The 12811-nt window shown below is 31.2% G+C and overlaps 1 protein-coding gene across 1 annotated transcript; it reads left to right on the forward strand.

Annotated features, from left to right (window-relative positions):
- Positions 1–4146: 4146 nt before the first annotated feature.
- LOC124945472 (plastidial pyruvate kinase 4, chloroplastic) lies at positions 4147–8434 on the forward strand. Its single transcript, XM_047485918.1, has 5 exons — positions 4147–4355; positions 4511–4583; positions 5717–6102; positions 6177–7745; positions 8241–8434. The coding sequence occupies exons 2-5, from the start codon at positions 4524–4526 to the stop codon at positions 8368–8370; spliced, it is 2145 nt and encodes a 714-aa protein (XP_047341874.1). The 5' UTR covers positions 4147–4355; positions 4511–4523; the 3' UTR covers positions 8371–8434.
- Positions 8435–12811: the final 4377 nt, after the last annotated feature.

Below are 12811 nucleotides of genomic sequence, written 5' to 3' on the forward strand. Positions count from 1 at the left end.
AGGAGCCATTCTTCTTCCGATCATACTCTAGAGTGTCATCAAAAATTCAAGTTCAGTCCTTCTTTCGATCCAGCACCCCTTGATCAACAAAATAGCCATGGCTTCTAATTATTCTCTTGACTGATGATCAGTCTTCAGGTTGCTGGAATAGAGCATTGAAGCCTTCGATTATGTGTTGGGATCTTCAGGAGTGTCTTACAATGTCATTGCCACGAGTGAAACAATTTGGCCTTCGTGTTTACTCCTTATTTGCACCATAGCAGAAACATTATATTCTTCCAAGGGCTTCTCTAGCTGGTCTATCATGTCGACATGTGCCTGAGGCATACCCTGCAAGACCATCAATGCATGCAAAGAAATGACGGGTTCATCCATTGTCTCAAGCAGCAAAGGTGGATCATCAAAACCTGGTTCTTGAGTGGGTTCTTGGGCGTATGGTATGACTCTTTGATGGTTGGCCGAGACCATGAATAATTTGGATCTGCACCTATGGTTGGGCTCTCATTTTTCATTGCAAGTATAACATAGATCTTTCTTGGGGTTGGTTGTCCAGTTGGTGCTTATTTAAGAATCGTCTTGCTCTGATACCAAGATGTTACAACTTATTTTGTAACCAGTGTTTTGAGTTCTTGATTTCAATAATCGATTTCTTGATCTCTAGAACCGGGTTAGAAATATATAATCAAAGTGCAGCGGAAGAGTTTTGTAAAGAAGATTCTAGATGAGAGGAAAAGAAGAATCAAAGATGAGAAAAGAATACTGTTAGTCTATACCAATCAGTCCAAAATAAAGGTTCAAAACATAATATAACATAAGGGTGTAGAACTTTCACAATAAATTTCATATATTCATTATTCGATGGGTCCTTGGGGAAGAGAGATCAGCCTTATATAAGGGCTAATTTACCCCAGAATATTCAGGATTATTGTTGCAATAATATAACAAAATTTAGTTTGAGAAATAACAGGAAAAATAATCAAAACTGAATATTAAACAAACAAAATAATTTATCCCAAGTGCACAATAGGACCGTGGAGGGTGTTGGAATTATTTTGGGACCGCAACATTAAATTCCGGACCGTAACACAATGTTATTAATAATTAACATTATATATATACAATAAAGACTTATCTTATTAGTCAATTCTTCTATTCCTTCAAATGAATAACTTTATCTTGTCGAAATAAAGCATCATCACAACTCGTATTTCTGAAACATCAAAGACAAAATTTCGACGGTACAAGCTAGTAAATAACTTAACACAATTAACTGTTTTAAAATTGTTAGATATCTTGTCTTTAAATAAACATAAAATATATGTACATATGATTTTACAAATAAATTAAATAGAATTAAATATACGAAGAACGAAATCACCGATTAAGATGTCAATTCGAGGCATGTGCTTAGCACATTTTCCTTAAAATAGTTTCATCGTCTCCCGTTTGTGATGGAGTTTATCGTAGATGACTGTCTCCCAAAGTACAACGAATCTAGTAGTGATTTTGCACTAGAATCACTATACATCGAACTTTATTTATGTACCTGAACTATTACCGAGTTTCAACGAAAAATATCGAGCAAAGAACTCGAAGAACACTCACAAAACAAAAGAGAGCTTTTGGAATTCTAGAGTGAGAAAATATATGAAGATGAAATAAATTTTAGATTGGAGATGAGAAATTTTATATTGTTAAAAAGTTAAACCATTAAATAAAATCATTAATTGTTCTAACGGTTGACATTGTTTGCCTCTTCATTAACCTTAATGTTTTTCTCTTCATTATAGAGTAATTATTTGTCAAAATAATTAAGGCATTTACAAAATTTAATATTAACGTTTAATTGTTTTCCAATATGTTAATAATAATATTAAATTATCATAACAATCTATATATATATATATATATAATATGATGTTTAATTTCAAATGTGTCTGGATTGTCGGGTCAAGAATTGTGGTTAATTTGAATATATATGTGAGAGTAAATGGATACTTAGGTCGGATTGTGGGTTGACCCACCCATAAACTTAAAACGGTTAAAAATAAAATTAAAAATATTATATGTAATTTTTGAACTTGCAATTTAACAAAAACAAGTACAATCCTTTAACCAACTAGGCTAATAATATTTTATATTTTAAATTCAACACCAAATTTTATGAACGCGAGACATTTTAACAATATAAATTCAATTTTTTAACTAACTAATATATATATATATCTATATATATATATAATGATGCTTAATTTTTAAAGTGTCCGGATTGCCGGGTCGAGAGCTGTGGTTATTTTGGATACTTGGGTCGGATTGTGGGTTGACCCGTTTTTAAATTTAAAACGGTTAAAAATAAAATTAAAAATGCTAGAGGTATGTTTCGAACTTGCAACCTAACAAAACAAGTACAACTCTTTAACTAACTAGGCTACAAAGACTTTATATTTTAAATTCAACACCAAATTTGATAAACGCGGGACGTTTTAATATTAATATAAGTTTAACTTTTTAACTAACTAATCTATATATATATATATAATGATGCTTAATTTTTAAAGTGTCCGGATTGCCGGGTCGAGAGCTGTGGTTAATTTGGATACTTGGGTCGGATTGTGGGTTGACCCACTTTTAAATTTAAAACGGTTAAAAATAAAATTAAAAATGCTAGAGGTATGTTTCGAACTTGCAACTAGGCTACAAAAACTTTATATTTAAAATTCAACACCAAATTTGATAAACGCGGGACGTTTTAATATTAATATAAGTTCAACTTTTTAACTAACTAATATATAATGATGTTGAGTAAATGGATCCTTGGGTCGGATTGTGGGTTAACTCACCCATAAACTTAAAACGGTTAAAAATAAAATTAAAAATGTTATCCGTAATTTTTTTCACGGTTTTTTATATTATTATTCGTGCAAATGCACGGGCTAAATGCTAGTTTATATAATGATGCTTAATTTCAAAAGTGTCCGGATTGTCGGGTCGAGAGTTGTGGTTAATTTGGATATATATGTGAGAGTATATAGATACCTTGGGTCGGATTGTGGATTGACCTGCCCATAAACTTAAAACGATTAAAAATAAAATTAAAAAATGTTATATGTTTGTTTTGAACTTGCAACCTAACAAAATAAATATAACTTTTAACCTAACAAAATTTGTTTTTTTTCTTGATTTTTATATCATTACTCGTGTAAATGCACAGGTTACTTAATAATAATAATAACAAACTCATGTAAAATTATGTTACAAATTAACATTTTCATCATTAAAACATTTTAGATCAATTAATTAATTTAAATTATACATTTAGATTAAATTTCACTTTTTAATTCATGTAAATTTGATTTGACTTAATTTTATTACTCACCTTTTAATAAATTAATTAATATAATTTATAAAATTAGTTTAAAAATTCAAACATATTAATTGAAACATATTAATTGATTGATTCAGGAAGGAATGAATATATGAATCTATAATTATTCTTGTGGCTCTCCTGAGAGAAGACGGACACATAAATCATAATTTTTTCTTTAATTTATATAAAAAATAATAATATAAAATTCTAATTATTAATTTGACATGGTAAAAAGTTAACTCCATTTAATTTTGTTCAGTTAAATTAACAAATTTAATAAAGTTTATCAAGTATGTATACATAATTAAATTAAATTTAAATAAAATATTTAATACTTTCGTCCAACTTATACATAAATTGAAATCTTCCATGAAATTAATATGTTTTTAACTTTTTTTTTTCTTTAAAAATAAATGGAGAAGATAGTGCCACGTCAGCTCTCCAATTGAATCAGCAGTGTTGACTGAATCATGAAACTTTGTTTTATATATATATATATATATATTAAGTTTTGAAAATTTAAACTATTACACTAATTAAAAAAATTAATTTATATTTATAATTTTACATAAATATATATAAATTGATATGACCTAATGTTAACTTTTATATTGATTCAATTGATGCTCATATTTTAAACTCAAATTATAAATTCCGGACCGGTCCGGTTGGGTTCAGGAAAAAGATTCCTCTACACACGAGCGTGAACCGGCAAATGATTCCTGGACCAGAATCTGGCGTGAGTTTTCCACACGCCGACCTCTCTCTTTCAGTCTTTCTCCTTTCATCGGGTCCAATTCCAATTCCAATTCCAATTCGCTCTCTAAAGAGAGATCAAGAACGATAAGATAACTCCAATATGCTGTAGATCTAAAGACAGATCTCGAGAACGACAGTGGAAAACTTGTTAATGCTCTAATTCTATAGCCTTTACAGTCATTGTTTTGCTCAACATACGGATTTTGGCTTCTTCCACCTCTCCAACCAGGTATCCCGTCTTCTCTCTCTCTTTGTTGTGTGTTCTTTGCAAGGACCTGTTTCCTTTCTATATATCTACTCAAGTTTATAGATTGCTGCTTATGCTTTTGGAATTTGGATATGCTTTTTGTAGCTCATTTTACCGGTTGATTTATTTGTTGTTAGTTTCCTATAGAAGATGATGCTGGATATACTTTCATTTCCTGGAACTACCAACCAAGTCAGACTTGCGAATTCTGTAAGCAACCTTCTACATGGTGCCTTTTCATTCCATTTTATATTACTTGTGTCTTGCAATTGTTAAATATCAAGGCTTTATGTTTCTTGTGTCTCTTCTATCTATTCATGACAATCATACACCTTCTGCAGTTGATTCATTTTGTTGTTTACTTGTCATTACTAATAAAGATGGAAATAGACATTTTTATAGACCATAACTACAAGTTCAGCCTTGTTTTGGAGTCAATAGACGAGTGGACAAGAAGTGATTCTCTAGTTTCATTTTTGTTTACTCAGGTTTATTCCTGTGGTGATTAGCATTTCCCCGTCATGAACCTCTTTATTTCAGAACGTTCTTAGTGAGAATCGAACATGTGAGAGGTCTCTTAGATGAGACACTTCCACTTGAGCTACCTGGTTAGTGGGTTAAGTTCATTTATTTTTATTGAGGTAAAAACACAATTCATTCCCTAAGATTTATCTGAAAGAAACCTTTGAATAACAAGTTGATAGAATGGAAAGTAATGCTTACTGGTCTTCTACTTTATTAGACTAAACTTAACATTAGTAAAACATTACAATTTTCAGGACATTATATACATCATAGAAATGGAAACTAGAACATGTCTGGGAATTGCTTCAGAGAAGACCATAGTATATATATTTTGGATGTCAAATGGGTACTCAAGCCTGTCAGGATGCAGTGTCTTAACACTATCCCCAACCGACTAGGTACCCTAATACCCGAATGTGTTAGTTATGTATAAACTTTCAATAAGTGAAAATGTGATGTAACAAAGCTCAATCCATAACCTTTGATAAGATATTTAGCTCTGAGATTGCAAAAATACAAGAACTGAATTATGTATGTCTTCTTTTTTCAAATTCATGTCTTGTACTTACCTTGTTTAACTCCAATTGTAGTCGATGCAAATTTTGTGTTATTTATGGTTCTTAATGAAAATTTTAATTTAAAAAAAAAAACCTACCCTTGATGTGATACTAGAGCAAGATAACTGAATTTGGGGGTGATTGAAATTCAATCCTTGTTCACCATGTGAAATTACTAAAGACATATAAGCTAAGGCAGCTATAGGAATGCACCCATGATACAATCAAGCTAACATGAATCTCTGGTGTTGCTTTTTGCAGAATATTTTGATAGCAAATGCATCATATTTCACATCCGCAAACTTCTCGGTAAAGTTAGCGTTTCTTTCTTGTAAGCCAGAAGTTGGAGGGGATACAGCCTCAAGGAAACAAAATTTTGCTATCCAATATGAGAAGGGCACCAAAAGGCGAGTTCTTTTATGTTCTTGCAGCAAGGATTGTAGAGCTAAATCTACAGAGAGTGTCGAAAATTTTCCGAGTTATGGGAAGGATATTGTTGCTTCATTGTCAAACAAAGGACCAAATCTTGGTAGCAATAATGAGAAGCCAGTTATCCTAGTAAACCTTCTTGATAAACTAAAAGCTGTTCACATGCATATATTGGCAATGGAAAAATGGAATGCTTCTCAACTAAAACTGTGTGACAGGTAAGCTCATTTTCTAGTAGTTTGATTCAATTACTTTTACTGAACTGAAACACCTTTTTTTTAATGTACTGCAGAAGCTATGCCATGAGTGCAGCTAACTTGATACATTATCTGGCACTGAAAACCCTTGATATCGAACAGTTCAAAGAAGATCTCTCCTCTGTTGGTTTCTTTAACTTGGAAAACATCAATCCACATGTAATTGCTAGTCTTTCTGCTGCAGTTCAAATGTTAGAGAAGATAGGTGAAGTTTCTACCCGTGGTAGTTCGAACGTGAACTTGACAATAAATTCCATGAGGAAAAAGACATTGTTAAACACCAAGCAATTATTGGGTCCACTTTCAGACGATAGAACAGTTTACATCATGGTAACAGTTGGTCATGAAGCCACAGAAAATCAAACCTTTATAACCAATCTTCTCAAGGCCGGAACAAACATAATTCGTATTAACTGTGCTCATGGGGATCAAGATACCTGGAGAGAGATAATCAAAAGTGTTAAAAGATCCTCCCAAATGCTGGAGAAACCATGTCGAATTCTAATGGATCTAGCCGGTCCAAAGCTGAGAACAGGTAAGTTAAAACCTGGTCCGTCTGTTATAAAGATATCCCCTAAAAAGGATCCTTCTGGAAATGTCATATTTCCAGCTCAAGTATGGTTTTGCCCCAAAGAATCAATTCCTCCCGTTTCTAATGCAACAACTATACATGTAGAAGGCCTTAGTGAGCTTAAGATAGGCGATGAAGTAAGGTTTTCCGACGCCAGGGGGAAACATCGCGTTGTAAAAATATCAAACGTTTCTGGAAACGGATTCATGGCTGAGTGTTTTAAAACTGCTTATGTGGAATTGGGTACACATCTATATATTAAAGAAGGGAAAAAACAAAGGAAGTTGGGGGTTGTGGTGAATGTACCTGCTGTAGAACAGTCTCTGAGATTGAAAACTGGAGACTTGTTAGTTATAACCCGAGATAGCTCAAACGAGAAAGAACCAAGTGACCCAACAGATGGTGTTCATAGAATCACTTGTTCATCTGGGTATCTTTTCGACTCAGTAAAAGCAGGTGAGTCGATTTCGTTTGATGATGGGAAGATATGGGGTACTATTCAAGGAACAAGTGTATCGGAAATAGTTGTTTCAATAACTCATTCAAGTCCAAATGGTACTAAACTTGGATCAGACAAGTCTATTAACATTCCAGACAGTAAAATACAGTTCCAAGGTTTGACTTCTAAGGATATAATGGATTTGGATTTCGTTGCTGCTTATGCTGATATGGTTGGGATTTCGTTTGTTCAAGATGTTGAGGATATTGTTGTTCTTCGACAAGAGATTGAGAAAAGGAAGATTTCGAAGTTGGGGATTGTTTTGAAGATTGAGACTAAAAGTGGGTTTGAGAATTTGCCAGTTTTGCTTCTAGAGACAATGAGATGTGGTAATCCTTTAGGTGTTATGATTGCTAGAGGAGATCTTGCGGTTGAGTGTGGATATGAGAGGTTAGGGTTTATTCAAGAGGAAATTCTATCCATTTGTAAAGCTGCCCATGTTCCTGTTATTTGGGCTACTCAGGTGCTTGAATCACTTGTCAAATCCGGCATGCCTACTAGAGCTGAGATCAGCGATGTCTCAAGTGGAAGGAGGTATTATTATTATTATTAAAATAATATCATGTCAAAAAATTATACCTATCCGTACCAAAATTTTGATATACCGAAATCTTGATACGATACAAGTTGCATTTTGCAATATTTGCGGTATACCGAGATTTCGGTACAGTATCAATATTATACCCAGAAAATATTATATTCGGTGAAAGAAATGAATATGTTGAGATTGGTTGATCCGTTGATGACCGAGTCTGATTAATGACCACCTAAATCTAATTTTGAAAATGATCTTTAATTATAATTTATTTATTTATTAGTATTATATTGGTATTTCGATATATGTTTAAATTTTGAAAAATTCATATTGAACCTTACTAATAATTTCGATATCGGTATCATACTACAGTATATGATATTTTTTAATATATTGAAACTTTTCGTTTGCCACCTTATCCTACCCTAGTGTTAGAGAATAAATGATAGAGGCTTATGAATTAATCTAATATTTATAAATGTTTTTTTTGAAAGGGCAAATTGTATAATGATAAACAAGGGAAAGTTTGTGATAGAGGCTGTGGAAACATTGGATGACATTCTGCAGAACAAGTCTAACAAGGTAAAAACTGAATTCAAGCCTCTTGTTTTGCAGACATTTTGAGTGACAATATAGTTTATTATTATATTTTGACATATATTATTGTAATTGTAAAATAAAAGTATGTTTTTGAATGATCAGATCATGATTTGGATATTAATATGAATTTTCTTTTATATTTTATTTGGTATTAATATTGTTTTAGATTATTATGTTATTATTGAATTTATTTGATATAAAAGTTATTTTTTTGAATAATTATCTAGATTATTTTTTAGACAATGTTTCATATTATATATATTTTAGATCAATGTGATATTTGGAGCAAACATAATAAAAATGTGTATGGTTGTAAGAATAAAGTTTGGAAAATCTTATGGTGTGATAATCAATTGTGTAGTGTCTTGCAAAGGATTATACAACACAATGAAGAAGGAATTATTCGAATTGTTTCACAATAAGTCAAAAAGTGCACGATACTCCTTCGTTAGCTTATCTCATGGATTAGAACATACAACGAGATTGAACTATCACTTCAAATCCTTCATCAAGTTTGTCCATTGTCCTATGGTTAGGTCAATGATATAGAGAAAAACCGGATGGAATTGGAGCAGTAATAGGCTACTATCTTGATGGAAACATTGTCGCAATAATTTAACATTGATTGGAGTTTCGGCTACTATCTTGATGGAAACATTGTCGCAATAATTTAACATTGATTGGAGTTTCAGGAAACCAGTTAGATTACAACCAAACCTTAATGTAAATCAGATTAAAAAAACTCTAATTGTAGAGTTCTTTGCATGTTGAAGCAACACTGGTTAAATCTTTATCACTAATGCAATCCAAAATCTAAGAGAAATTTTAAAATAAATAAGTGTTTTTTAATCGAAAAAAATCAGATTGTAGACACCATATTTTACTTCTTACATTTATAATTAAATTTTAAATTTATTCTAATAAAACATAAAAAATGATACAAATAAATCAAATGTGCTAAAAGCCTAAAACTAAAAATGAGAACTTTATCCATTAATTAATTTAATTTATGTATTTTATTTTTCAAATGAAATTATACAAACACTTTTTGGAAAAAAAACTACCTATCTCATTTCTGGCTGGTTTACAGAAGTTCGAAAAGGGTTTTATCATTTCCTCCAATCCCTTACACGATTTGCGGGACCAGTTAAAAGTAATTTAACCGAGGAACATTTGAATAAAAAGTGTTCTTCGAAAATTCGACCGGAATACATGAACTTGAGACTGTGGCTGACTTTAACAACTTTCTAAGATCATTTTAAAGGGTAACCGAATGTTAGAGAAAATGAGAAAATCAAGGACGGCCATTGTTGAATCATAAAAGCTTTCAGATTTGTTCTTCTAGGAGTGAGAGGTCTTAGTTGGCTGTAGGAAAGTTAAGTAAGCTCTTAACTTCTTTCCATTCATCAAGTACAGTCACAAATGTTCAAAAATCTGATTGGAAAGAAAGAAAATAACATTTTCGTGTTTATGTGTTTTGATTTTATTTAATGTTGTAGTTCATCTCTAAATATAATGTATAATGAGTTTAGACTGGATTGAATGTTTGGAATGAGTTAAAAACGAAGAAACCAATTTCAAATTGTTGTAATCCATTGCGTGAATGTATTAATCTTTGAGTTAGGAAAATTTGAGGAGATGACCCTAATAATAAGCCTAAATGTGGAAAGTGTGAGGGTATAAATTAAATAGCGCTGGTGACCCTTTTTTTTCTATTGCGTGAGGCAATTTTTTATTTTTCAAAAAATTTTAATTATGAATTTTTTTGGAAGAAAATGGCCCAGTTGCGTCACGTAATCGCGTCACGCAAAAAAAAAAATCATCTCGCGATTTCGGTTGCGTCACGCAACCTCCGACATGGACAAAATCGTCCAAAAACAGTAAAAGGGATCATCAGCGCTTTTTATTTTTAACTCTGCACTTTCTACATTTAAAACCCTTTTTGAGGGTCATCTCTTCAAATTTCCCTTGAGTTATACCCTCTTGTTTTATTTTTTGCATGATAAACATACTCTAAATGCATTTTTAGTACGTTTGAACACTTGAAAAGTAGTTTGAATCCCTGTTAAAAAATCATATATTCACTTGTTTGAAAATTTTTAGTTTCCATGTTCTTGACTGTTATTTAGTGTGAATTGGTACTGAGAAGTTGAATTTCTATTTGTATGTTGGCTTAGAATCAAGCACAACACACCCTACGCTTAAGCCTCAAGGCTCAAACCACTGCTCCAATGCACCTTTTCTTTCAACCTCTACCTTGCATAATACCTAAATTTCACTATTTTCCAGAAAGTGAAAATCAAATAATAACAATTCCCACAATTCGACCCTGAGACCTCCTACCCCATTCCAATGTCCAACCCTAAGCCATCCAAGCCAAGGCCTCACATGCGTCCATACCTGTTTACAGTTATTTCGACGATGCCCCTCCCGGCGGTGCCCCGATCCATTTATTAGCTGACACGTGTATTATTAGGCTTAACCCTTAAACCCAATAAAAAGTAACTATAGTTCTTCTTCTTCAGGTAAATATCAATTTTTTACCCCGCCTATGCAACTGACCATCCCGTCCGCCGCTGCTTTAGAATCGATTTCTTCTTCAGTTATATATGATAACCCGTCTCCCGTTTGTCGCTGCACCAAAAGCAGGATTCAGGATTCTTCGTCGCTGCACTAGAATCGTCGTCCATCTATTTGTTGTCGATTGTCTTCAGGGCTGGCCCTAAAAATTTGGGATCAATTCAAATTTTAGGGCCCCAAAATAGTAATTTTTTTAAAAATTTTAATAATATAAAATTAAATATAAATAATTAATATATTATAATACATAAATAAGAGATTAAAAAAGAGATAAAAAAAATTATTTAAATATATGGTATAATATATATTTAATATTAAAGGAGAAAAAATGAAAAAAATAAGATTAATAAAAAAAAATACTATTAAATATTAAAAAATGAGACCCTATAAAAATGGGGGCCTATGCAACTGCATAGGTTGCCTTACCCAGGACGCCGACCCTCTTCGAATCATCGTTAGTTGCTGATCAATATATAACTCATATCGTCTCTTAGATTATGTTTTTATCGTCTCTTAAATTATGTTTTTAATTAACTATTTCCTAATCTAACAAACAATTTAATTTTATTGTATGTTTTAGGGTTTTATATTTTATGTGCATTTGCATTAAAAGAAATCTAGATACATATAGGATCTTAGGATTAAAGGTATGTTTATTTCCGTTTTAGTTGATTGTATTGTTCTATTGTTAACCTATTGTATAGATAATGTAACGAGGGATGATTAGTTACATGATTATATTGTTGATTCAATTTTTTTCCAATTTATCATTGAATCTATTAATGAATGAATTATATCTCCTTGTGATGATGGAGCCATGTCTAGATAAAGATTTAAGGGGAATTTCATTTATTGAACATGTATCTTATGTTTTAGATTGTTATTGCATAGACTATTTGTTAATTTGTTGATTTTGGTTGCTACTTATTTTGAATAATGTTTACATAAATAAATAAATTGAGATCCCAAATGCACTTTTAAGTTATATTTATTTGTAAAAAATTGAATTAGGTTTGATTTATGACTTGTTTATCATGTGATTGAAATATTTTATTTTAGGTTCTTATGTTTTAAATTTTTGTATGATTTCAGAAAATCAATTGATTTCTTGATTTAAAATAGAAAATAACTTAGTGTTTCTTAAAGAGTTTAAGAGACACTACAGTCAAGAAGTCTCAAATTTATCAATGCTAATAAATATTGATGATTTATACCAACAAATTTATCCATGCCTCAAGTAACCTTTTGCATATGATGATTTATATCAACAAATATAACACATATCAAATTATATATATTTTTGTTCTATATGTCCTATCAATCAAAAAAATAGGACATCACCAAAATATTCATTTGTCCTCTCGATTGATAGGACATATAGAACAAACAAGTATAATTTGATATGTGCTCCATTTGTTGGTATAAATCATCATATACAAAATGTTACTTGAAGGCATTGATAAATTTAAGGTATAAATCAACAAAAATTTTTGGCATGGATAAATTTGAGGCTTCTTGACTGTAGTGTCTCTCAAACTTTTCAAGAAACACTAAGTTATCTACATTTTAAATCAATAAATCAATTGATTTTCTGAAATCATACAAAAATTTAAAACATAAGAACCTAGAATGAAATATTTCAATCACATGATAAACAAGCTATAAATCAAACCTAATTCAATTTTTTACAAATAAATATAACTTAAAAGTGCATTTGGGATCTCAATTTATTTATGTAAACTTTATTCAAAATAAGTAGCAACCAAAATCAATAAATTAACAAGTGGTTTATGCAATAACAATCTAGAACATCATATACATGTTTAGTAAGATGAAATTTCCTTAAAAAATCAATAAATTAACAAGTGGTTTATGCAATAACAAT

Source organism: Impatiens glandulifera, chromosome 7 (assembly GCF_907164915.1).
Source record: "Impatiens glandulifera chromosome 7, dImpGla2.1, whole genome shotgun sequence".
Classification (NCBI taxonomy): Eukaryota; Viridiplantae; Streptophyta; class Magnoliopsida; order Ericales; family Balsaminaceae; genus Impatiens; species Impatiens glandulifera.

Excerpts from the sequence above, each read along its gene's own strand:
- LOC124945472 (XM_047485918.1), top strand. The coding sequence starts at position 4,524 with ATGATGCTGGATATACTTTCATTTCCTGGAACTACCAACCAAGTCAGA. Across the intron at positions 4,584-5,716 it reads AAGTCAGACTTGCGAATTCT|AATATTTTGATAGCAAATGC; the intron begins GTAAGCAACCTT and ends TGCTTTTTGCAG. Across the intron at positions 7,746-8,240 it reads GATGTCTCAAGTGGAAGGAG|GGCAAATTGTATAATGATAA; the intron begins GTATTATTATTA and ends TTTTTTTGAAAG.